Source organism: Piliocolobus tephrosceles, chromosome 14 (genome assembly GCF_002776525.5).
Source record: "Piliocolobus tephrosceles isolate RC106 chromosome 14, ASM277652v3, whole genome shotgun sequence".
NCBI lineage: Eukaryota > Metazoa > Chordata > Mammalia > Primates > Cercopithecidae > Piliocolobus > Piliocolobus tephrosceles.
In genome coordinates, this window is record NC_045447.1 from 546,822 (window position 1) to 573,456 (window position 26,635).

General features: G+C 48.4%; 1 protein-coding gene across 8 annotated transcripts in view; it reads right to left on the reverse strand.

The window, feature by feature from the left end:
- The window catches only part of EHMT1 (euchromatic histone lysine methyltransferase 1), a 230,451-nt gene that overhangs the window by 124,023 nt on the left and 79,793 nt on the right, over window positions 1-26,635 (reverse strand). For 7 of the 8 annotated variants that reach the window (XR_002734809.1, XM_023227547.1, XM_023227546.1 and 4 more), the window contains exon 2: window positions 5,064-5,127. The exons of the other annotated variant lie outside the window; for it this stretch is intronic. Coding sequence is in view for 5 of the 7 variants with exons in the window: in XM_023227547.1 (XP_023083315.1) it covers window positions 5,064-5,127 (64 nt within the window). In the remaining 2 variants the exon portion in view is untranslated. The remainder of the gene's footprint in view (window positions 1-5,063; window positions 5,128-26,635) is intronic. 8 annotated transcript variants of the gene reach the window in all.

Consider the following 26,635-nt stretch of genomic DNA (forward strand, 5'->3'; position numbering starts at 1 on the left):
GTCCTCCCCCCACCACGGCACCACCACAATGTCCTCCCCCCACCACGACACCACCACAATGTCCTCCCCCCACCACGACATCACCACAATGTCCTCCCTCACCACAATATCCTCCCCTACCATGACATCACCACAATATCCTTCCCCCACCACGACATCACCACAATGTCCTCCCTCACCACGGGACCACCACAATGTCCTCCCCCCACCACAGTATCCTCCCCCAACCACGATATCACCACAATGTCCTCCCCCAACCATGACATCACCACAATGTCCTCACCCCACCACGACATCACCACAGTATCCTCCCCCCATCACGACATCACCACAATGTCCTCCCCAGCCACGACATCACTACAATGTCCTCCCCCAACCATGACATCACCACAATGTCCTCCCCCCATCACAATATCCTCCCCCACCGTAACATCACCACAATGTCCTCCCCCCACTACGACATCACCACAGTATCCTCCCCCGACCACGACATCACCACAGTATCCTCCCCCCACCACGACATCACCGCAATGTCCTCCCCCAACCACGACATCACCACTATCAGTGTCCACTATCAGTGTCTGACATAAACAGGCAGTGCAGGTGACACCAAAGGGAAAGAGGAATGTGAGGGGTGGATTGTTCCCACCTGCGTGGACACAATCATTTACTTAAAAACAGACTCAATGAGCAAGTAAAACACAAGAGCACAACCCAACTGCTGAATTTGAAATCATGTTACAAAATCAAAGACATTTCCTTATGTCAACATTTCCTAGAAAATGTAAGACAGAAAGTATCATTCACAGAAGTAGGGAAAACTACAAAGGGTATTAGGAAATTTGCCAAGATTACTCAAAGCCAGTGTGTTGGGAAAAAAAAAAAGTTAAATAGAGGGCATTTCATGCTCCTAAATGCATGACATTACAAAGCTGTCAAGTCCCCTCAAATTGAATCTATAGGCTGGGTGCAGTGGCTCATGCCTATAATCCCAGCACTTTGGGAGGCCAAGGAGGGACGATCGCTTGAACCCAGGAGTTCAGGACCCACCTGGGCAACACAGTGAGACTCTGTCTGCACCAAAAATAAAAAAATTAGCAGGGCATAGAGGTGCACACTTGTAGTCCCAGATACTCAGGAGGCTGTGGCAGGAGGATCGCTTGAGCACAGGAGGTGAAGGCTTCAGTGAGCTGATTGTACCACTGCACTCCAGCCCAGGTGACAGATCTCATAAAAAAAAAAAAAAAAAAAAATTTATATATATATATATATATATGAGCAAACTGAATCCAGCTCCCCTCCAACAACAACAACAACAACAAAATTGGTGAGGAGGATTAAACACCATGAACAAGTGGGGATTTAACCCCAGAAATGCAAGGTTGGCTTAATAGCTTAATGAATTAATATGCCAAATATCAATAGAACAAAAGGACAAAACCACATAAGCAACTCATTAAACAGGAAAAAATGAACACCCCTTCATGGTCAAAACACTTAGCAAATAGTTTGCTAAGAAAAGAAAAATCCCTCAACCTGACATAGGGCATCTATGAAAAACCTACAGCTAGCATCACACTTAAAGGTGAAACCCCGGAAGCCTTCTCCCTAAGATCAGAAACCAGACAAGGATACCCAGTCTTGCCACTTCTATTCAACCCTGTACTGGAGATTCAAAGTAGGCTCATAAGAAAGAAACCCAAATAAAAGGTATACAGATTGGAATGGAAGAAACCAAATGAGCCCTAAAGGTGACACAAGCTTTTATATAGAAATTTCCCAAGGAAGTATAAGTTATTAGAACTAATAAACGAGGTTAGCAAGGTTACAGGATATAAGATAAATACGCAAAAATCAATTTTCTTTCTTTTTTTTTTTTTAAAGATGGAGTCTCCCTCTGTCGCCCAGGCTGGAGAGCAATGGCATGATCTCGGCTCACCACAACCTCCGCCTCCCAGGTTCAAGTGATTCTCCTGCCTCAGCCTCACGAGTAGCTGGGATTACAGGCACTCGCCACCACGTCAGGCTAATTTTCGTATGTTTAGTAGAGACGGGGTTTCACAATGTTGGCCAGGCTGCTCTTGAACTCCTGACCTCAGGTGATCCGCCTGCCTCGGCCTCCCAAAGTGCTGAGATTACAGGCAAGAGCCGCTGTGCCCAATCAATTGTATTTCTATATAGTATGAACGGTCAAAATGAAAAAGAATTTTTAAAACAATTCTATTTAAAATATCACTGAAAAATATAATACTTATGGGCCAGGCACGGTGGTTCACGCCAGTAATCCCAGCACTTTGGGAGGCCGAAGAAAGCAGACCACTTGAGCCCAGGAGTTCAAGACTAGCCTGGGCAACATAGGGAGACAGCGTCTCTTTAAAAAAAAAACCCTGGGTGCAGTGGCTCACGCCTGTAATCCCAACACTTTGGGAGGCTAAGGCAGGCAGATCACAAGGTCAAGAGATCGAGACCATCCCGGTTAACACTGTGAAACCCCGTCTCTACTAAAAAATAAAAAAAAATTAGCCAGGCGTGGTGGCAGGCGCCTGTAGTCCCAGCTACTCAGGAGGCTGAGGCAAGAGAATGGCGTGAACCCGGGAGGCAGAGCTTGCAGTGAGCCGAGATCACACCACTGCACTCCAGCCTGGGCAACCGAGCGAGACTCTGTCTCAAAAAAAAAAAAAATTAGTGTGGTGTGTTGGCTCACACCTATGGTCCCAGCATACTTGGGAGGCTGAGGTGGTAGGACTGCCTGAGCCCAGGGAGATGGAGGTTAGAGTAAGCCGTGATCACACTCCAGCCTGGATTACAGAGGGAGACCCTGTCTAAAGAAAAGAAAATCGCCAGAGAATAGCGTAAACCCAGGAGGCGGAGCTTGCAGTGAGCTGAGACCCGGCCACTGCACTCCAGCCTGGGCTGCAGAGCAAGACTCCGTCTCAAAAAAAAAAAAAAGAAAAGAAAATCCTACAATAAACCCTCACATTTAAAGCCAACTGATTTTCAACGAGGGTGCAAGAACAATTCAATGGGGAAGAAAGGTATTTTCCATAAACGTTACTGGGACAACTGATTATCAACTTGCAAAAGAATAAAGTGGGACCCCCACTTCAAACCACATATAAAAATTAACTCAAAATTGATCGAAAACCTAGATAAAAGAGATAAAACTCCAAGAAGAAAAAAAACAAATGTAAATCTTTGTGACCTTCTATTAAGTAATGATTTCTTAGGTGTTAGACCAAAAGCACCAGCAACTGAAAGGAAAAAAAAAAAAAAAAAACAGGTAAGTTGGACTGCATCAAGATTAAAAACATTTGTACTTCAAAGGACATCATCAAGAAAGGGGAAAGACAAGCCACAGACTGGAAGAAAATATCTGCAAATCCCATGGCTGATAAGGGACTTCTGCTTATATAAAGAACTCTGAAAACTCAACAATAAAAATCAATCCAATTTGAAATTACAGGATCTGAAGAGATATTTCTCCAAAGAAGATCTAAAGGCGGTCAATAAGCACATGAAATGATGCTCAACATCACTGGCCATCAGGAAAACGCAAACCAAAATCACAATGAGATGCCACTTCACACCTGCCAGGACAGCCACAGACACTAAGAAATGGTGGCAAGGACGTGGAGAACCTGGAGCCCTTCACAACTGCTGCAGGGAAAGCAAGATGGGGCAGCCACTGTGGGGGTCCAGCAGTTCCCCCAGGGTGGATCAGGCTGTGGCTTAGCGGCAGCGGGTAAGGAAACAGGGCACAGGCAGAGCCTAAAGGGTAATGGAATAACCTGGTGCCTGTGGCATCTGGTGTCATGTAGGAAACAAGTTCCACTAGAAAGGCCAAAGGAGGTGTGACCAGGGAGAGAAGAGGGAAGAGCCGGAGGGCACTGGAGCCAACAGAAGCAACAGTTCAAAGACACAGAAAGGACGGCAACAGGAAGGGGCCAAAGAACAGGAAGAAAACACCCAGTCAGGCTGCAGGAGGTGGATGGCACGGGAGTGGGGGCAACCCTGGAGGGTCGGCTGGGGGTGGCGGCAGAGGCAGGCAGCGGTCAGCGCAGTGCACAGCCGGTGGGTGGACGGCACCCACAGGCAGAGAGAGGCCGTCTGCGGTGAAAGGAGGACACGGCAGGGGCCACAGCCCACAGTGCATGAGGGGCCAGGCCTTGCTCACTGTCGGGAGAGGTGCAGGCTCCAGCTGGGAGAGCTTTAGGCAAGTCCTGTGCCGGAGCTGCTCCCACAGCCGCCAGCCTCATGGGTCCAGCTGGAACACCGCTCTCCCTTCACTGTGGACAGCACAGCTCGTCTGGCGCCATGTGCCCTCATTTCCTGGGGGCGCTCTTGGTGGTGCAGGCTCTACAACAACATCCGATCCCTGAAGACTCATGTGTGTGCCACACCTTACAGAGGGGTGCAGCCCCGCCAACACCCCTCACCCCAACTCCCCTCCTCCTAACTCCCCTCACCCTGCCTCTCTGCAGACACTTGCTTCCATACCGCTCCCTCCACCTCCTGGTGACCACTGCTGTTCTCCAAGTCTCTGCCGTAACATTGGAGTCATGCAGTTTTGGCCCTTTGGGTCTGGCCTCCTTCACTTAACAAACCGTGCATAAGCTTCATCCACGGTGCGGCGTGAGTCACGCTGTGTGCTCTTCTGGGCTGCTGACCGCTGTCCCACTGTGTGGATGCACCACAATCTGTTCATCCAGCTCCTTATCAACTGAGGATGCCGGAGTGTCTCTGGTTTTTGGTGGCGTGAACAATGCTGCTATAAACATTTGTGTGGCCACTCACTTTTAATTTTCTGGGTGTACTTTAAGACAAGGACATGCAGGATTTTTGCTTTTCATACTTTGACAAATGTGTTCCTTTTCCGGCAGAGCTTTTGTGTGTGTTCTGTGCAACTGTGTCTATTTAGGAATGGGATACATTAGAAACTATAACATAAACCTAGGTAAAGCAAAGAAAGTCAGAAGATGGGGACAAATAAGAGAGGAAGAGCAGCAGGTTTTCTAGTCTGGAGGGAGGCGCTGCTCCTGTCCCTCGGTGCACACCGCCCTCACCTTCTCCCAGCAGCTCGGTTTTCACACAGCAATCCTGCTGAGGCTCCCCCCTCGCCGGAACTGCCTGTTAGAGAGAAACAACAGACGTCAGCCGGGTTCAGCGGGAGGCTGCTTTTCCAAATGGACATCATTTGGAAAAAGTCAAAAAATCGTCGTTACAACATTCACTGTGAGCTGCTGGACAGTCACTTACTCCTGCCAGCTGGCTACAGTCGCCTCCAGAAGAACTGACATTCAGAACACAGTCCAGGAAACTTCTCCTGTATTTCTATTTTTGGAGACAATTTTTTAACAATAAGAACACATTCGTGTATTATTTATATAATTAGATATCTGGAATATTTTGGCTCTGTTACAGGAATGTTACAATTTATTTCAAAATGCATTGTGCTGCTGACAATAACTCATATATTTCAAATGTCCAACCTCCTTCAAAAAATTACAGAAATAAAGAAAATTCAGTAGGAAACTTAAATCACTAAATGTTTGAGATTAAGCATCTACTATGTAGAGTTATATATTATACAAGGCCTCTTAAAAATTTTTTTTTTGTTGAGACAGAGTTCACTCTCTTGTCCAGGCTGGAGTACAGTGGTGCGATCTCGGCTCACTGCAACCTCTGCTTCCACAGTTCAAGCGATTCTCAGGCCTCAGTCACCCAAGTAGCTGGGACTACAGGCGCCTGCCACCACGCCCGGCTAATTTTTGTGTTTTCAGTAGAGATGGGGGTTTCGCCATGTTGGCCAGGCTGGTCTCAAACTCCTGGTCTCAAGCGATCTGCCCGCCTCAGCCTCCCAAAGTCCTGGGATGAGAGGTGTGAGTCACTGCACTTGGGTGGTACTTGGACATAATTTTTTTTTTTTAACACAAATATCCTTGCCTCTAAGAATCTTAAGAGTCTGGTTGGAGAAGTGAACATAAACACAAAAAACACTCCTAGCCAGGCCCCTCCTGACGCAGAAGCAGGGCCATGGAGTCCATGAGGAGACAGCAGGGAGTATGCAATTGCCCCGCCCACAGCTGGGGGCTTGGGAAGAGGGCTGCTGACCACTCTGGGCAGTCTGAGAGGCCACACTCCAAGTGGGAAGTGTCAGGCTGACACCCCAGCGTGGTGATGTGATACTGGAGAAACCCCTCTGCTGAGGCCACTGGAAGCTGGAAGTGGGCAGGAAGCCTCGGGGGCAGAGTGATAAAACAGCAACAAGCGAGGCACACCTCGGGCTCCAGCTCCAGGAGTCCACGACCAGACGAGGAGAGGCAGAGACCTGCCTGAGGTCACTAGGAGCAGCCAGTCAGACAGCTGCAGGAGGCCAACCACGCCCTGTTTCCATCTTTGACTATCAACAAGTATAAGAGGTTGCAAAAACCTGGGTGTCCAGCGTCTGGATGAGAAAACACGTCAACAACTGGGCCTCTCAACAGACTCTTCCTCCCCACAAAGCAGACACTAGGCCAGCCCCTACCTGTGCCCAGATGTGGCTACTGCTTTTCAGGGCTCAGATCCCTGACCTGGGGGGCTCCGGGCTGACTTGGTAACACCTGACTTAACTGCATCACCTTCCCCAGGAGCTGGTCTTAGCAACGGTGCACAGCCCACCCCACCACGGTAAGGCAGGGAGGCCCAGGTATCCACCTCCCACCCCCTGATCTCCCACTGCCAAGCCAGGGCCAGGCAGCCCAGCTGCTCATGCCAGCCCTCGAACATGCAGGGCACGCTACCTTTTCTGGTCCATCACAGCTGTATGCCAGCCAGCTCAGCCTGCACTCTTCACACCTACCCCCAACAGGAGTTCTCCGGGGACCCCTGCAATCCTTCCAGGAGTCCAGGAGGTCAAACCTATTCTCATAATAATACTAGGACCTCAATTTTCTTTTTCACTGTGTTGATATTTGCGCAGACGGCACCCAAGTGGGGGTATCAGCCCCTTAGCATCGACCAGGTCAGGACACCAAAGTGTACACCAGCAACTGAACTCTTAACCACCAGGCACTTGGGGGTCTCGCCTGAGAACACCCTGGATGAGGCAGTGAGATGATGGCCTCTGAGCCCAGCTCTCCAGTGTTCTACATCAGAGGAAGGGGGCAGGCAGCAGGCCAGGCGCAATGGCTGGGTGGAACCCGAAGCTTTCCTCACTCATAGAGCATCTTCACTTAAAAGAACAACTGGCAAAATCTATGCTACTCAGACTTGGATATGCCACTCAGGCCTGGACATGGCACTCAGGCCTGGACTTGCCACTCAGGCCTGGATATCTGGCAGACATTTCCACAAAACAGAGTGAGCCTCAAAGAAAACAACCAGTAGTATTTGTTGCCAGTGTTAAAACTCTACCTTTTGAATTTTCGAAACACATGTAAGTGTGTATCCGTCCCCACGAGCTTGAAAGTTTCCTGTAGTTATGACTTTTCTTATTACATGAGAGGTATCATTAGTGACTGTGATTTTTGATACCATATAATAAAATGTGTCAACATGGGCAAGATCTTCATAACAAGGTGAGCCAACATTCCCCAAATGCCTAGTGCCTAATATTCAAAATCATGCATGGGCAAAAGATGCATTCAAGATGGGATTTAACGCCACAGAGGAAGAAGGCCACTGGCACAGTTTCACCTTGTTGCGTCTTGGTGCCGTATCAAAGCAGAACAGCTGCAATTATCTGAAAAGATATCAAAATACTTCTCCCTTGCCAACCACAGTCTATGTAAGGCCAGATTTTCTCCTATCAGACAGTATCACCTCAGGCTGGGTACAGAAGCCGATCTTAAATCCATCTGTCTCTTGGATTAGCCAGACGTGACAGAGATGGACCAACATGGAAAACAATGCCACCCAACTGAGTTTTTTCATTCAGAAAAAGTACTTTTCACAGAAACTGCTGTTTTCCCTAACATGTAAATAAAATGCTCTATGTTTATTTTTTAAAAATTATGTGATTTTTAACTTTTCAGTTTTCATTTCTTTTACAGTATCTATCATTAGATACAACCCAATTAACAAGAGCCCTCTGGGGCCCTCAATACTTCTAAGACCAGCGCCTTGAGGCACACCAAAGACACCCTGCCTGCCATGGCACAGCTCTGCCGACAAGGTCTCCTGGCCTGAGATGAGCCCGGGTGGAGCGTGGCAGGGCAGACCTCGTGAAGCTGCCGGGGTCTACAGACATTTTCGGGCATGAGCTGTGGCCCTCACATGCTGTCCCCTCCTGAAAGCACCTGCCAAACCCCACTCCATCTCACAGTCCTCATCACCACCACCAGCCACAAATCCTACCCATGAAATTAAGTTGTGTAATCTTTTGAAAAAATGTTTAAGAATGCTGTGTAACACACTACCAAATAACGTCTAGAATTATCCACTATTCTGCTGTGTGTCCAATTCAACTGCACTCAGGAATCCTCTGACAGGCGCTGACCAACAAGCCAGTCCTCACACCAGTGTTAGGTCCAGAAACACAGCACAGACGCCTCTGGCTGGTCTGTAGCATCCCCAGTACTCCCTTCCATTAAGGGACAGCTGAGGACGGCCCAGGGCAGAGGTGAAAGGAAAACGGGACACCGAGGAGGAGGGAGGCCCGGCAGAAGCAGACAGAACAGGTTCGGCAAGGCAGCGGCTCCACCCTCTCCTCCAGAACTTCTCACTGCCCCTCCTGACTTCCAGGTTTTCTCCTAGCAATGGATGCTGCTTCTGTGGCCCAGGGGCTGCCCCTAGGGGCTGAAGCATCACAGGCTGGCTTCAGAGAACAGCCCTGGGAGCAGCGCTGCCAAGTCTCCTTAGGGCTGATGGATTCTAGGAGTTTATGAAACCTCCAGATTAAGAACAAATTAGTTTACAATACAAATGTAAATGATAGGCGGGCGTGCTGGCTGACACCTGCAATCTCAGCACTTTGGGAGGCCGAGGCGGGCGGATCACAAGGTCAGGAGTTTGAGACCAACATGGCAAAACCCCATCTCTACTAAAAATACAAAAATTAGCCGGGCGTGGTGGCAGGCGTCTGTAATCCCAGCTACTCGGGAGGCTGAGGCAGGAGAATCGCTTGAACCCAGGAGGTGGAGGTTGCAGTGAGCTGAGATCACGTGGTTTCACTCCAGCCTGGGCAAAAGAGCGAAACTCCGTCTCAAAGAAAAAGAAAACAAATATAAAAAATGTCTCAATAAAAAGGAGAGGCTGGGTGCAGTGGTTCCCGCTTATAATCCCAGCACTTTTGGAGGCCGAGGCAGGCAGATCACTGAGGTCAGGAGTTTGAGACCAGTCTGGCCAACATGGCGAAACCCCGTCTCCACTAAAAATACAAAAATTAGCCAGTCGTGGTGGCGAACACCTGTAATCCCAGCTACTTGGGAGGCTGAGGCAGGAGAATCACTTGAACCCGGGAGGCGGAGGTTGCAGTGAGCCAAGATCGCACCACTGCACTCTAACCTGGGTGACACAGCGAGACTCCGTGTCAAAAATAAATTAAAAAGGAGAGGAACAGCTCCTATTCGTAACAGTGACAGAAATGCTATCTCATCTCAATCATTCAGCCTAGCACACTATTCCTTCTCCTTGATCTAAGCAAAACAAAATGAATTAGTTAAAACAAAACTGTGTTTTATGTATCCTAAATCAAGACCTTTCCACTGACAACATCCACCTAGCTGGAGGGAGCCAGCCCCATGGACTCAGACCCAGCACCGCAGAAGCTCCGCCCAGTCCAGGAAGCGTGGCCAGGAAATTCCAGAAAAAAATCATCTGCATTTCCCTCAGGAGCCCCAACCTGCAACTCCCCCAGACGACCCAGGATCCCACCGACGCCCAGGCCAGGCCAACTCCATGCGCCCTGCCCTGCCATGGCCCCGTGTGCCATGACTGGCAGAGCCCAGCCCCGCCCCGGATGATGCCACGCCCCTAGTGACCCCCCCCCCCAACCCCCTACCCACGAGGCAGAGGAGCCCAGGCAGAGGCCAGGTGTCCAGGTCCACCCCAGGAAGAATGGCCTGGACCTTCCCCACCTCGCAATTTGGAAGTCCAGGAGAGGGAGGCATTGCTCTCCTGACAGGAGCTCCAGAGCCATGAGGAGAGGAGGGGACCGTGGGCCTCTCTTCGTCAGTACAGGTGCCAGGGCAGGGCTGGTCCAGACCCCACAGCCCCAAGACTGCCACAGGCCTCTAGGGCCCCAAGATCCCCACGGCCCTCTAGGGCCATCCCCCAACCTCACAGCAACAAGAGACAGAGTGCAGCGCCTACTCCAAACCTACCCGGGGAGGACAGCAGACCTGGGGCTTCTCGCTCGGTCAGGAGACCCCTCCTCCCCTTCTGAGTGGGTTGCACCTGCTAACCACAGAGCCAGCCCGACCTCTGCGCCCCCCGAGCAAAACGACCAGTCCGTTTCCACCTGAGCAACAGACCTTGTGTTTTTAGTGTCACAATTTGTGCACAACGTAGACACCAGGATGGCGGGTAAGAGAAAAAAACCAGTGTGTGCAAAGCATGAACAGGAAGCATGCACACATTCCAACTCGGAAACACTGGCTTCAGTACTGGCCACTTAAAAATCACATTACGACAAGTCCAGAAAAACCCAGCTCCTTGAAAGTTCTTCTTATCCTCAGTACATCTGCCCAAACTCAAGAACTTTCAGGAGATTTCATGTCCGACTTCCAAACTCAAGTTAAATGAACTCCCAGGCCGGAGCAGTGGCTCATGCCTGTAATCCCAGCATTTTGAGAGGTCAAGGCAGGAGGACTGCTTGAGCCCAGGAGTTCGAGACCAGCCTAGACAAAACAGTAAGACCCCATCTCTACAAACAACTTTCAAAAATTAGCTAGGGGTGGTGGCACACACCTGTAGTCCCAGCTACTTGGGAGGCTGAGGTGGGAAGTTCCCTTGAACCCAGGAGGTTGAGGCTGCAGGGAGCCGTGGTTGGACCACTGCACTCCAGCCTGGGCGACAGAGGAAGACCCTGTCAAAAGAAGAAAAGAAAACAGAAAAGGGAGGGAGGGGAGAAAGAAGGGAAGGAAAGGAGGAAAGAAATAAAAGGAAGGAAGGAACAAAGAAAAGAAAGGAGGGAGGGAAGGAAAGAGAGGAAGAAAGGAAGGAAAGGGAAGAAAAGAAAGAAGGTAGGAAGGAAAGGAGGGAGGGAAGGAAGGAGGAAGGTAAATTCCCTCCCAGAGACCAGGATTTCCAGGAATTCTGATGCTTCTTTCAATTAAAGGGCCTTTTAAATACAAAATCCTAAATAAAAAGATAAAAGGATGAAAGTAAAGAGAAGAGAGGACACCAAGCAGCAATAATGAAGATTCTTGCAAACTGAACTGAAGGACCAAGACAAATGGCCAAGGGATGTACCCAAGGATACTCCTCTCTGAATAAAAATACAGAACTCATTTTAGTCCTAAAACTCTGTTCTTCTTAAATACCATTAAAAAAAAAAAAAAAACCACTATCTTAAATGTCCTTATTTCTTAAAATTAAAACCAACAGAAAATCCTCAGAATCTACGACCAGGGCAAGGCCAGAAGCCTCCAGTCTTGGTCCTGCTTGTTTATGAGAACCAAGTGGCCCAGTCCTTCCCTCCAAGTCCCGAGCTCGGTGAGCTCCTCCCTCCCCCACATTTCCCTACAGGCTGCGGAGCTGACGTCATATCATAACCTCACTGTTTACAGACACAGAGTGATATGGTTTGGCTCTGTGTCCCCACCAAAATCTCATGTTGAACTGTAATCCCAAATACTGGGGGAGGGGCATGACAGGAGGTGACTGGATCACAGGGGCACACGTCCCCCTTGCTGTTTTTGTGATAGATCTCACAAGATCTGGTTGTTGGAAAGTGTGTGGCACTTCCTCCTTTGCTCTCTCTTCATCCTGATGGTCAGGTAAGATGTGCTCGCTTCCCCTTTGCCCTCCCACCATGATTGTAAGTTTCCTGAGGCCTCCCTAGAAGCAGAAGCCTACAGAGTCCAAGGAACCATGAGCCGATCAAACCTCTTTTCTTTATAAATTACCCAGTCTTAGGTATGTCTTTATAGCAGTGTGAGAACAGACTAATAAAGAAAATTGGTACTAGAGAAGTGAGGCATTGCTATAAAGATACCGAAGCAGCTTTCAAACTGGGTAATGGGCAGAAATTCAAACAGTCTGAAGAGCTCAAAAGACGACGGGAAGTTTGGAACTTCCTACAGGCTTTTTGAATGGTTTTGACCAAAATGCTGATAGTGATCTGGACAATGAAGTCCAGGCTGAGGAGGTCTCAGATGGAGATGAGGAACCTATTGGGAATGGGAGTAAAGGTCACTCTCGCTATGCTTCAGCAAAGAGACAGGCGGCACTGTGTCCCTGCCTTGCTCTAGGGATCTGTGGAACTTTGAACTTGAGAGAGATGATTTAGGGTATGTGGTGGAAGAGATTCCTAAGTAGCAAAGCAGTCAAGATGTGGCCTGGCTGCTTCTAACAGTATGCACTCATGTGCATGCACGAAGAGAGTATCTGAAACTGGAACTTATATTTAAAAGGGAAGCACAGCATAAACGTGTGGAAATTTTGCAGCCCATGTGGTAGGAAAAAAAGCCCGTTTTTCAGGGAAGGAGTTCAAGCCAGCTACAGAAATTTCCATGAGGAGCTGAATGTTAACAGCCAAGACAATGGGGAAAATGCCTCGGAGACCTTTGCAGCAGCCCCTCCCATCACAGGCCTGGAGGCCTAAGAAGGAAGAATGGTTTTGTGGGCCAGGCCCAGGGCCCTGCTGCTCTGTGCAACCTCAGTACATGATATCCAGCATCACAGCCACTCCAGCTCCAGTGGTGGCTGAAAGCACCCCAGATACGTCTCAGGACACTGACCTAAAGGGTGCAAGCCGGCAGCTATCAAGGCTTCTACATGGTGTTAACCCAGCGCGTGCGCACAGGGCAAGAGTTGAGGCTTGGGAGCCTCCACCTAGATTTCACAGGATGTATGGAAATCATCTATACATCTGTGGTGGCGCACGCCTGTAATCCCAGCTACTCAGGAGGCTGAGGCAGCAGAATCACTTGAGCCTGGGAGGCGGAGGTTGCAGTGAGCTCCACTGTACTCCAGCCTAGGTGACAGAGTGAGACTGTCTCCAAAAAAAACAAAACAAAACAAAAAAATGTGAGAAGGACATGAGATTTGGGAGGGGTCAGGAGCAAAATTACATGATTTGGCTCTGTGTCCCCACCCAAATCTCATGCTGAACTGTAATCCTCAGTGCTGGGGGAGGGGCCTGGTAGGATCTGACTGGACCGCGGGGGTGGCCTTCCCCCTTGCTGTTCTCATGCTGAGTTCTCATGAGACCTGGTTGTTGGAAAGCGTGCAGCACGTCTCCCTTCACGCTTCCTCTCTCCTGCCGGCCATGTGAAAATATGCTTCTCCTAGGCCTTCTGCCACGATTTTAAGTTTCTTGAGGCCTCCCCAGAAGCAGAAACCCATACAGCCTGCCCACAGAACCATGAGCCGATGAAACCTCTTTTCCGTATAAATTACCCAGCCTCGGGTATGTCTTTATAGCAATGTGAGAACGAGCCAATACACCCAGAGACCTGCCGTTTTTACAGTGAAACTAGAGCTACGACTTGTAAAGCCAGAATTGATCACAGGAACAGTTCCTTCACGGACCCACCCAGATTCTCATCAATGCCACAGCCTATAAAAAATCCTAGTTAGAACAGTATCTAAGTGTCAAGTGCTGAAATGCTATGGTAGGGAGGGTGGGGTGGCACGGCAGGGGTGCAAAACCTACCCAAACCACAATCAAAATGGGTCACGACAGCAACAAATCACGCCGTTTGAGAAAACCAGAACAGCGGACTGATGAGGCCCACCTCAGCACACACTTGACGTGCTCGAGCTGGACTCACCATCCTTCTAGAAAACATTCTCTTCTTCCAAATGCCCACTTTAATATATTGTCCAAGGCACCGATGTGGCTAGAGAAAAAAGGAATATTTCCCACTTCGTGAAGTTTTTTCCTTAAATGTTCATTGGTGGGTTCAGATAGACACAAAAACTGAAGGGGAAAATGTTCCCCAGACAGTGAAGCAGAACGCAGACCCCGTGTGGGATCCCCATGCGGGAGGTGGAGGCCAAGTACGTGAGCAGCTCCTGGAGGCTGGCACTACAGGCTGTCGTGACATGAGACACCCAGTTACGTTCACAGCTCAGACAAGACCCACAGGGGATAGGATAGGAGAAATACTCACATGCCAAGTCCATAAAATAAATATATTCTTTAGGTAAATATTGGTGTGTAGCTATGTTCATGCTAGTGACCTCACAAATTCTCTTTAGCAACACAGAAGACAGTAACCTTTTTATTCCACATGATATACATTTACATAACTGAGATTTTCTTTGATTAAAATAAAAAGCTTCAAATTTTTACAACACTATCACTTTATTTGTATGTCTCTTCCTCTAAATGTAATCATAAAATAAGCACGCAATAATCATAACTTAACGTAATCTGTAGGAAAAACAAAGGCAGCATATACATACTTGCTATTCATTCATTTGTAGAAACAGGGTCTCATTCTGTCACCCGGGCTGGAGTGCGGTGGTGCAACCACGGCTCACGGCAACCTCCAACTCCTGGGCTCAGGAGATCTTCCCACTTCAGCCTTCCAACAGGTGGGACTACAGGCAGGCACCACTCTACCAGGTCAACATTTTCTTTTCTTTTTCTTTTTTTTTTTTTTGAGACAGAGTCTTGCTCTATCACCCAGGCCGGAGTGCAGGGGCGCAATCTCGCCTCCTGCGCTCAAGAGATTCTCCTGCCTCAGCCTCCCAAGTAGCTGGGATTACAGGCGCACAGCAATTAGAGCCTGGCTAATTTTTGTATTTTTAGTAGAGATGGGGTTTTACCACATAGGCCAGACGGATCTCAAACTCCTGACCTCGAGTGATCCACCCACTTCAGTCTCCCAAAGGGCTGGGATTACAGGTGAGAGCCACCATGCCTAGCTCAACATTTTTAACTGAATGAATTTCATTCTTGCGGCTGACAGGACAATATTATTTTTCATCTACAAGTAGACACTTCTCCATTGTCATTTAATATGAAATGACCATGCATCCAATATAATGCCATAATACAGTTAACCTTAATTGTACTACATTTGATGTTAGATGTTTTAAAAAACAATTTCTATTATACATACAGGATAAATTATTAAACTTTTGTGAAGAGCTCAGCATCACGTTCCCAGAGAAGACAGCAGCGCGCCTTCGGGGTTCAACTGCCTGCTCCTGTGGGAGGCTCCTACCAGCACCCGCACCACCAGCCCACCTGAGAGGTGAGGCACCGTCCCCCACAGGGAAGAACAAGGCGCACCCCACACCTTGCAGGTGAGGTTCCCAGTGCCGTGGCCTCCTGCCCATCAATTTCTACCAAACTACTGACTTCTTTTTTTTAAATAAACAATGTCTAGTGGGGGAAAGATCATAGAAACTGAGACACTGCCCTTTATAAGATTCCTAAAATTCAAAGACAAATAAGGACTAGACATACTTTGGATAATCTCTGTTAAAAATTATTCAAAGATAAGCCCATAAAAATATTGATATAATTTTATACATTTAAATTTTAAAGAGATAGGAAAAAGAACTAATGTTCTCTGTGTTGACTGCAAAACAGAGGCGACCCTGGCCACTGGTATGTCAGGAAGAAAAGACTCAATGGCTTCATGGCTGCCAGTAAACCTAGGCCCTGCCTGACCCTGAAATGGACTGAGGGTGCACCTAAGGTTCCAGGCTGGCAGGAAGGACCCCTGCCCATCTCCATTTGGGCCCTGGGGAAAGCCAGTCACCTCCCTGCCCACTCTACCTTTAAACAACCTGACAACCTGCTCACTAGCTTTAAAAATCCTTTCAGTGATACCTGGCATTAGGCAACTTTAATGGTCTTCCAGAGACGTTCTCACCCACTAAAGAAATGACCAAGACAGTGCAAACAATGGCATTTTACAACCCACCCAGTCAATACCACCAGGAGGTGAAGGTGAATAAGGTAGTTTACCATGTCTACAATAATACGTCTACATCAGTTACCTCAGAAGTGATCATTTCTTTTCCCAAAGTTTGGAGTTTCCACGGCAATCCCTGCTTTTCCACAACATGCTGGTAAGACAAAACGCATCCACGTTTTGCCGACAAACCAAGAACAAAACGCGTCCACATTTTGCTGATAAACCAAGAACAATGATCATCGTCAGCGCCTGTGGCAGCGGCCTCCATTCCCACACTGTGTCTCTGCACGCTACCAGGAGGCTGGAGTCAAAGCCAGGGAGCGAGGCCTCCGCGAGCCACACCGCCCTCACGGCAGTGCCATCCTGCCTTTGGACCAGAAGATGCAATCACATTTTACGCAGAAAGTCAAACTACAGAAAAGGAGCTGTGTGGATAGACTCATCTGAACGGAAAACTTAACAGGGAGAAAATATTCATCTTATCTCAGGGTTCTTTTGCTCATTTTTCCAGAAAGCTTTGTTCTTTGTTAGACTAGACAAATTACTGAAGACTTCTTGTAATTTGGCTTTATTTTACAAGGATGCAACCATAGAAACTACTCTGGAAATGAATATTCTATCAACATATTCACTCTGACTTACCAAATACAATATAAATGATCCAAAGGAAAACTTTCTAATCTCAACAGCAAGATTCTAACCACAAAAAGTATCCTTCTATATGAGGCTAAAAGAAAAATCTTTAAAGTTACCAGAAATTTAAAACTGCTTCAAAAAAATCTTCACACAGTATGCTGGGTAAACTGTGCAACCCCGTGTGCAGTGAGCACAAGGCTGGGCCGGCTGACCCCAGTGGGCAGAGCAGGATCTCCCTCAGGGCAAACGTGCTCCAGGAGCGCCTGCCCTGGAACCAGAGACCCCCACAGAAGCACGGAGGTCAAGTGCTAAAACAATCAGGCACATGGATCTCAAACTCTGCACTGGTTTTGTTTGTTTTGAAACAGACAACCTCTGTTGTCCAGGCTGGCGTGCAGTGGCACCATCTTGGCTCACTGCAACCTCCGCCTTCCAGGTTCACACGATTCTCCTGCCTCAGTCTCCCAAGTAGCTGGGATTAACAGGTGCATGCCACCATGCCCAGCTAACTTTTGTACTTTTAGCAGAGACAGGGTTTTACCACATTGGCCAGGTTGATCTTTAACTCCTGACCTCAAGCGATCCGCCTGCCTCAGCCTCCCAGAGTGCTGGGATCACAGGCGTGAGCCCCCGCACCCAGCCTCTGCACTGTTTTCTGAGCCCCCGCGCACACCCGGCCTCTGCACTGTTTTCACAGGGCCAACTCTGAGGTCTGCTCTGGAGTCCTGTGCCTCTGGGTCAGAGGCACCAGAAGGCACGACTGCAAGTGAGAACCACACAAGCTCAGAAGGCAAGGAAGGAAGACGCAGGCATTCTCCCATGGAACTGACCTGGTATTCTTCCCAGCGTGGCCTCTGCACACTTCCACCCTGCCATTTGGGTTTTGGGAGGGGTGTGTCAACTTTCACGTACTATCTAACTGGGCTTTAAAGATACCCCCATGATGGCAAGACATTAAGAAAATGGAAGGAAAAGCCCTTGTGCAGCCTCTTTAAACTTATCTTCATGATTCTACAGCTGAACCTGATGTTTGCCTTTCACCACCTGGGGGGACTATAAGAAGGAAAGTCCTTTTCCCCACAAGAAAATACACTCGTCCGCTGGGCTATCCTACACGCTATCAACATTTAAAAACGTCATTTCACAACAACCAACACAAAAGATTGCCTTCTCAATCTGCCAACACAAAAGATTGTCACCCTAACAGTGGAGATTTTTTTATTCTAGTCAAAGTAAGAAAAATGTCACATTCCAATCTGCCATTTGCTCCTTTCTGCTTTAGGAAAGCCCAGGATCTGGAAGAGAGACTCATCTTCTCCTTGGGAACGGTAACAACAGCAAGAAAGAACTTTAAATGCCAAATGGCTTCTCCAAGATGGGAAGCAACTTTGGTCCAGGAAACTCATGAGATGAAGAGCGCTCTCTACCCGCCCCCTAATTTTAAACCATTTTCCACACACCAATTTCACCAGCTAATTATCAAAAGGGGTGGAGAGAAAAAGAATGAATCCTTTCAATATTTGAGAGATTTTCTTTTCCCTCTTTTGTCTTTTTGTTTTTTCCCTTGGCAGAAAAAGAAGAGTTCGTTCCTAAATTTGGAAAAAACAATTAATATCCAAAGTAGTCCCAGAAATTACATTTAAGGGACTTTAAAATATCAGAACAGATTCCCTTTCCATCTGCTGCTTAACCCTTAATTGAGCCTCTCTGCAAAGAAAGAAAATCGAAGGTGGCTCCGTCCCTACTGTTGCCTTTGTCTAGTTCTTTCAACTATGGCATTTGTCCAAAGATGGCAAAACCAGTGCAAACATCTGCCAGTCCCTCACGTGCCTCCAGCAGTACGCAGAGACTCCTCCATTGAGAGGTGGGTCGGTATCCCCTCTCCTTTGCCTGAGTGGACCTAACTGCCTGGAACTAAAGTATGTGGCGGAAGTGGCAGCCCATGACACAGACTGTGGCCTCAACGCAGCTCTGCCTTGCTTGCTTTCTCTGTGCGGCCCAGCCACTGCGTGTGAGGGGCCCACGCCACCTGGGAGGCCACACGTGGGTGCCCTAGCCAACAACTCACTAACTAGCACTGGCCACCAGACGTGAAAGGACGCAGCCCACACTAACAACATCCCCATATTCGAGTCTTCCAGCTGAGACCCTAGACTCATGGACCAAAAGAAAGTCATCTCCTCTGTGCCGTCTGAATTCCTGTCCCCTGAAAGGGGTAACACATGACTATTGTTGTTTCAGCTGCCGAGTTTCAGGGCAGTGCAGTCTGTGGCGAGAGACAAGGAAAGCAAAGCTCTTCGTGCTGCCCTTCTTCCCCTTGCCAGCAGGGGTCAGAGCAAACTCCAGCTCCAGGGCCCCATCCGTGCTCCCAGCACAGGCCCGACACATAGATCTAACAGCAACCCAAGCACTGGGCCTCACTTGCCACCAAGGCCTGGGCTCCATGGCTGTGGTCTGTACCCTCATGGAACTGGACCAACAGAGAAGATCAGCAGACCAGGAACGTGAGCAGTCTAATGCTCCCTACAGAAGAAACAGGTACCGAGAGGAGGCACGTGGGGCCGGGTGGCCGGCAATGCAGGTGCACAGGGGGTGAGCACCTGCCTGCAAAAACCCCAACAACTCCAAATTCCCATCAGCCAAAACCTGTCTCTTTAGAGCCTTTCAGGTCCAAAACCACAAAGTAGCCATGACCAGAAAGGGTGCCTTGATGTAACTGGCGAGTGTGAGGCCAGAAGGTATTTGCTCTAAAGGCACTCAAGCTGGAGACAGCTACTTGCCTTTCTTACCGCCACTAATATGCTGATGCTCTAGTTTATCTATCGTCTCCTTTGAGACTGAGAGTACAATTGCAACAATCTGGTTTACCTGCAATACCAAATTCCTGGGCCTGCCGAGCTGGAGGCCTGCCTTCCAGGAGATTCGCCAGGTCAAGGGCACCCTGGGGCCTTGTGCCTGGTCACTTGCTCACCAGCCTCCTGTGCTAACAGCTCCCTCCTGTGTGATGGGCGCGTCTCCACTGCGGCTGGGCTGCTGACTGGCACATGGCTCAGAGCATAGCCCTGTGGAGACTACAGCCTCCACCTGCCCAAGTGAAACTGGAAAACATCTACTCTTTCCCTGAGTTTAATATGGAGCAAATTCAGACGAAAATTCATGGTCAGAAACCACAAGGCTGCTGACCAACAAGACTGCCTCACAGGCAGGAAGAAGGGCCCAGAGCCGGCCTCAGCTGTGCTCCTCCTCCAGTCCCAGGCCCTACTGCACTCAGCCACACCACAGGCCCCATAAAACCAGGAAGCTCAGTTCCACCCTGAAGATCTAGTTCTTCCTCCGTTTCAATCAAATGCCACATAATGTAAAACTATCCTAGGGATGGCAGAAGTGCTCAGTACGATGTCACTTCTTTTTTTTTTGAGACAGAGTCTCATTCTGTTGCCCACGCTACAGTGCAGTGGTGCGATCTTGGCTCACCACAACCTCCGCCTCCCAGGTTCAAGCGATTCTCCTGCCTCAGCCTCCTGAGTAGCTGGGATTACAGGTGTACACCACCACACCCAGCTAATTTTTGTATTTTTAGTCAAGATGGGGTTTCTCTGTGCTGGCCAGGATGGCCTCGATCTCCTAACCTCAGGTGATCCACCTGCCTCGGCCTCCCACAGTACTGGAATTACAGGCGTGAGCCACCACGCCCAGCTGAGGTCACTTCTTACACCTTAAAATGGGCAACATGCCTCCACATGGCTGATAAATTTGCCCTTGAAAAAATCAGTAATGGGGATTGAGAATGTGGCCTTTCTACAAGACCACTGGCTGCCTGGAGGAAAGGGAAGGAACTGTTCTAGGCCTGATCTTAAACATAACCAAGTGCATAGAGCAGACTGTGTTAACATCCTGATTTGAACAAAGCCACCATAAAATGACATTTTCAAATAATTGGGCGAAAGCTGAAAGTGACGAGCTGACGCCGGTTAAGTGCTGTTAATTCTGTTAGGTGTGAAAACGGCATCGTGACCTTGTTTTTAATGTCATATTTTTAAAGATACATCTTACGGATTTACAGGTGAGAATCTCACACCACCTAGTAGGTGCTTCGAGACACTTAAGCAACAACAAACGGGAAACACAGGAAGAAAAGGAAGGGAGCCGGCGCAGCACAACCTTGACAATTATCAGCCAGCGTCCTGTGCCACTATGTGGTGGGGATCGGCCAGCGTCCTGTACCACTGCCTGGTGGGTAATGACCAGCGTCCTACACCACTGTGCGGTGGGTATCGACCAGCGTCCTACACCACTGCGTGGTGGGTAATGACCAGCGTCCTACACCACTGCCTGGTGGGTATCGACCAGCGTCCTACACCACTGCCTGGTGGGTATCGACCAGCGTCCTACACCACTGCGCAGTGGGTAATGACCAGCGTCCTACACCACTGCATGGTGGGTAATAACCAGCGTCCTACACCACTGCCTGGTGGGTATCGACCAGCATCCTACACCACTGCGTGGTGGGTGACAGGCAAGGCTTGACATCAGACTGGTTAGATTCGAATCCCAGCTCTGTCATTAATGAGATATGTAACCTTGGTTTCTTAACCTCTCTGTGCCCGTTTCCTCTGCAGTAAAATGGGAACAATTAACTACAAAACCAATTCAGCAGGCTATGCGGAGGCTGCAGGACCCTCAGGACTGTGGGTGATGCCTAAGTTCTGAATTGATTATCAGCTCCAATATTATTCAATATACTTAATATAAAATTAAAGTGTTTAATATCTGCCATATGGAAGACACCAACCAGTGCTCGTTAGACACCCCCTAACTTGAACTGTTCAAAAACAAGGCCAGTCTCCTGATCCCGGCCTCACTGTGTGCCTCCAACTCCACGCTGTGGCTCCAGCCCTCAGCCCATCTCCCCTGCGAGAGTGTAACAATTAACCTGCTCTTTCCATCCACCCACTACACTTTTCCTTTCCAAAAAGTCTTATCATTGCCATGCTGAAAACCTCTGCTGTGCCCATTCGCTAAAGGGTCCAAAGCCCCCAGGTGAGGCAGACAGAGGCACAGTCCAGCTGATTCCAAGGACAATCCTTCTGGTCACATCCACCCCGGACTCTCAGGCTTCTGACTGTCCCTTTTTTCCGAAAGACGCCCTACCACTGCCTGCACGTGTTCACCCCTCCTCAGCCGGCTCTGAAGCCACCTCCCGCCCAGGCCTCTTCCTTGATGCTGCCACACCCAGCAGCGAGCAGGGCGGCTTCACCAGGGCTGGAGCGCGCGCCTGAGCACTGCTCACTGCCATCCAACACACAGCATGCGACGTGCTCCTGACCAGAGCGCAGACCATCTAGTTCCTCCCACACATGGAAGACACCAATGTCTAAGAGAGTTTTCTCACGTTTTACAGTTTTACAGACTCCTAAGTAAAAAGAAAAAGTTGATTGAAAAACACCATCTGAAGCCGGGCGCGGTGGTTCACGCCTGTAACCTCAGAACTTTGGGAGACCGAGGCAGGTAGATCACCTGAGGTCAGGAGTTCGAGATCAGCCTGGCCAACAGAGCGAAACCCCGTCTCCACTAAAAACACAAACACCAGCCGGTGTGGTGGCATGCACCTGCAATCCCAGCTACTCAGGAGGCTGAGGCAGGAGAACTGCTTGAACCCAAGAGGCGGAGGTTACAGTGAGCTGAGATCGCACCACTACACTCCAGCCTGGGCGACAGAGTGAGGCTCTATCTCAGAAGAGAAAAGAAAAGGAAAAGAAAAGAAAGCAAAGCAAAGCAGCACCTGGTGACAACACGCCATGTGGAACACCCACAGGTGGAACATACACCAGGAGGGACAGGTGAGGTTTCTGTTTACCAAAAGCCATTGTGGAGTACAGAAACCAGGTGCACCTAAACGCTCTTCGCCAGCGCTGCGGGAGCCCCTTCCCTGGTGGTGTGTTCTGGAACCTGGCCCGATACTGGCTGGGGTTGTGTATGATTCTCATCTTATACCATTTCCAAGTTCTTACACACATCACCCTTCTCATTAGTTCTGCCTGGTTTGCACTTCAATAGAATCAGGAATATCCTGTGAATTTTTAGTCAACTGCACTTCATTTATATTTCAGGGAAAGAGAACAATCTCAACAGCTCCTGTATTAAAAGAGGAAGGAAATGAAAGAACCAGGGCCAGTCAACACAAGGCCCGGTCCCTGCCCAGGGGAGACAGGGCACTTGGCGTGAGGGTGGGAGCCAAGAGCCAGGCAAGTGCACCAAGCACGAGACGCCACTTCACACCCACGAGAGACTGTCATCAAAGAGATGGACCCTTACAAGTGCTGGCAAGGACATGGAGAAGCTGCAACCCTTGCGTGCTGCTAGTGAGAATGCAAAATGGTGCGGTTGCTATGGGAAACAGTATGGTGGTTCCTTAAAATATCAAAAATAGAATTACCATATGACCTCACAACTGAAAGCAGGGTCTCAAAGAGACATTTATACACCATGTTCACAACAGCATTACTTGCAATACCCAAGGGGTGGAAGCAACCAAGTGTCCATCAACGGACATCCACTAATGGGGAAACAAAACGTAGTCCATTCATACAACAGAACATTATGGCCGGGCACAGTGGCTCACGCCTGGAATCTCAGCACTTTGGGAGGCTGAGGCGGGCAGATCACTTGAGCTCAGGAATTCGCAACCAGCCTGGGCAACACAGAGAAACCCTGTCTCTACAAAAAAAAAAAAAATTTAAAAAAAAGAATACATATATATATATATGTATATATTATTCAGCTTTAAAAAGGAAGGAAATTCAGACACATCCTGCAACACAGATGAATCTTAAGGACATTCTGCTATAAAAAATGAGCCAGGCACAAAAAGACAAATACTGTATGGTCCACTTGTGTAAGGTCCCTAGATAGTCCAAGTCAGAGACACGAAGTAGAAAGGTGGGTGCCGAGGGCTGAGGGGAGGCAGGAATGGAGACTTGACATTTAATGGAGACAGAGCTTCAGCCTGAAATGATGAAGAAATTCTGGAGCGGCTGGTGGCAACAGCGGCAAAATGTGAATATACTTAACAATACCGAGCTTTATACTTGAAAATGGTTAAGATGGTGAATTTTATATACGTATATTTTGTCACAATTTTAAAACAAGTTTAAATGAGTCCTCTCTGTATGACCCAGCACCTTAACTTCATGGTGCTTATCTAGAAACATTCTTGGACATGTACATGTGGAAGAATATACGATGCTGTTTAAACCAGCAGTGCTATTTGTAACAGCAACACACACAAGTGATCATCACGATGACCACCAACATGGGAATGTTTAAAGGAGAGGGCCAGGCGCAGTGGCCCATGCCTGTCATCCCAGCACTTTGGAAGGCCAAGGCAGGTAGATCACGAGGTCAAGAGTTCAAGACCAGCCTGGCCAACATGGTGAAGCCCCGTCTCTACTAAGAATACAAAAATTAGCTGGGTGTGGTGGCCCACGCCTGTAATCCCAGCTACCCGGGAGGCTGAGGCAGGAGAATCGCCTGAACCTGGGAGGCAGAGGTTGCAGTGAGCCAAGATTACGCCACTGCGCTACAGCCTGGGTGACAGAGCGAGACTCTGTCTCGGAAAAAAATAAAACAAACAAGAAACAAGATATACTCTTCGATACCTAGTCTATCACTTTTTTTTTTTTTTTTGAGACAGGGTCTCACCGTCACCCAGGCAGGAGTGCTGTGAGGCAATCACAGCCCACTGCAGAGTCTTGAACTCCTGGGCTCAAACGATCTTCCCATCTGGGCCTCTCAAAGTGCTGGGATGACAGCATGGGCTACTGAGCTCAGCCTCCTGGTGTCTAATTATTATGCAACAGCTCACAAAGTTGATCTCTATGTACTGACATGGAAAGAGCTCTCTGAAATACTGTGAAATAGAAAAGCAAATACACAAGAGTAAGTCACCCTGCATTCCTCACTTCCAAATTCTACATGACATCCGGTGGCAAATCTAGTCTCTGCCTTCAAAATACATGAGAAATCCCATCGCCTCTCACACCAGCAGCACTGGCCATCTGATCTTTTGCGCAGTCTTCCCCACGTCACCTTGAGCCTTAACATAGTAAATCCCATTAAAATGTAAGTCAGATCACGCACCAGTCCTCTGTTCCTCTGTTTCAAACATTCTAGTGGCTTCCCATCTTGCTCAGAATAAAAGCAAGTTCTTTCCAAGAGCCTGCGTGTACACTGCTTCTGTTCACCACGACTGACCAGAGCTCCTCAGCCTCATCTCCATGCGTCTGCTCCACGCCAGGCACAGCAGCCAACATGGTGGGCACCTGTCCAGGATCTGGCCCTCACAATTACAGTCATTCCCACCTGGAGCCCCTTCCTCCCAGATGTCTATGCAGCTTCTCTCTCTCACCCTCCTCAGCTCTTTATTCACACGTCACACGACAATCACAGGTATGCAAAAAAATGTGTACATATGCTATGTGTCCTTTTTTCTTTTTCTTTTGAGATGGAATCTTGCTCTGTCACCCAAACTGGAATGCAGTGGCTCAGTCTCAGGCCACTGCAACCTCTGTCTCCCAGGTTCAGGTGAATCTCCTGCCTCAGCCTCCTCAGTAGCTGGGATTACAGGTGCGCACCACTGCACCCAGCTAATTTTTGTATTTTTAGTAGAGATGGGGTTTAACCATGTTAGTTAGGCTGGTCTCGAACTCCTGACCTCATGATCCACCCGCCTCCGCCTCCTAAAGTGCTGGGATTACCAGCGTGAGCCAGCGCACCCAGCCGTGTCCATTTTTTAAAAGCGAACAAAATGTCAACCAATACACAGAGTGCAATTTCATTATGTTAAAAAGTACATACTCACAAAAACAACAGCATACAGCTCAACACAAAAACAATAGCATATAGCTCAATTATATATGTACACGCACAAAAATACTCCCAAAGGACACATACCAAACTCACAATACAACATATTTCTGAGGAGGAGGTGGGATCCAGTGACCAGAGAAAACTGTAGCTTTATTTGTAATGTTTGATTTTTTTCCACAATAAGATTAAACAAACAGACTTCTTTTGTAATTGAAAACAAAGTCCTTTCCAGTGTAAAAAAGGGAATGGAGAACAAGCAGTCACAGTCAGTCACTCCTGGGGAATGGAGAACAAGCAGTCAGTCAGTCACTCCTGCAGCAGTGCACCACTCCCATCAGGACACTCACTTCCTCTTGTACAAAGACATCCACAACAGCAGATCAGAGCTCAGAACAGGTCACCACGGCCATCCACGGATGTGACCAGTTCAGTCAGGATGGACTCAGTGGATGACACAGACCTTTACACACCTGCTGTCCATGCAGTGATATGACACCAACCAAGGAGAATGCAGAAGCAAATTCATCACCCATGACAAATACAAACGTGTGCATGAGAATACACAAAACACGCAGCTAAGTGAGGGTAATCAAATGGACAGCAGTTGGACAATGGGCTAAAATTATCTTTTCTAAGTATTTCCATAATATTATAAAACTAACCCTTTTAAAAACCTCGTTTACACAGTACAAATGCTCTACATTGATATTTCTCTTCACAATAAAGCAGATATGTTTATTCTTCCCAAGTGATCATTTCAAGAGCCTCCAGCAAGCACAGGCATCAGTGTGGCCCTCCATGTGTTCTGAGCAGGAGGACTGCAGCACTGGCAGCCGGCCACGGCCCAATGTGGGATAAAAGAGTCCAGCAGCGTGGCAAGGTATGAGATCAACATATGAAAATGGGCCGTGTTTAGAGGCAGAGCTTGCAGTGAGCTAATATCACGCCACTGCACTCCAGCCTGGGTGACAGAGCAAGACTCCATCTCAAACAAAAAAAAAGAAAATGAGCTGTGTTTATATAAACTACCAATGAAGAACATAAAAATGAAATTTCAAGAACAGTTCCAGGCTGGGCACAATGGCTCACTCCCATAATCCCAGCAC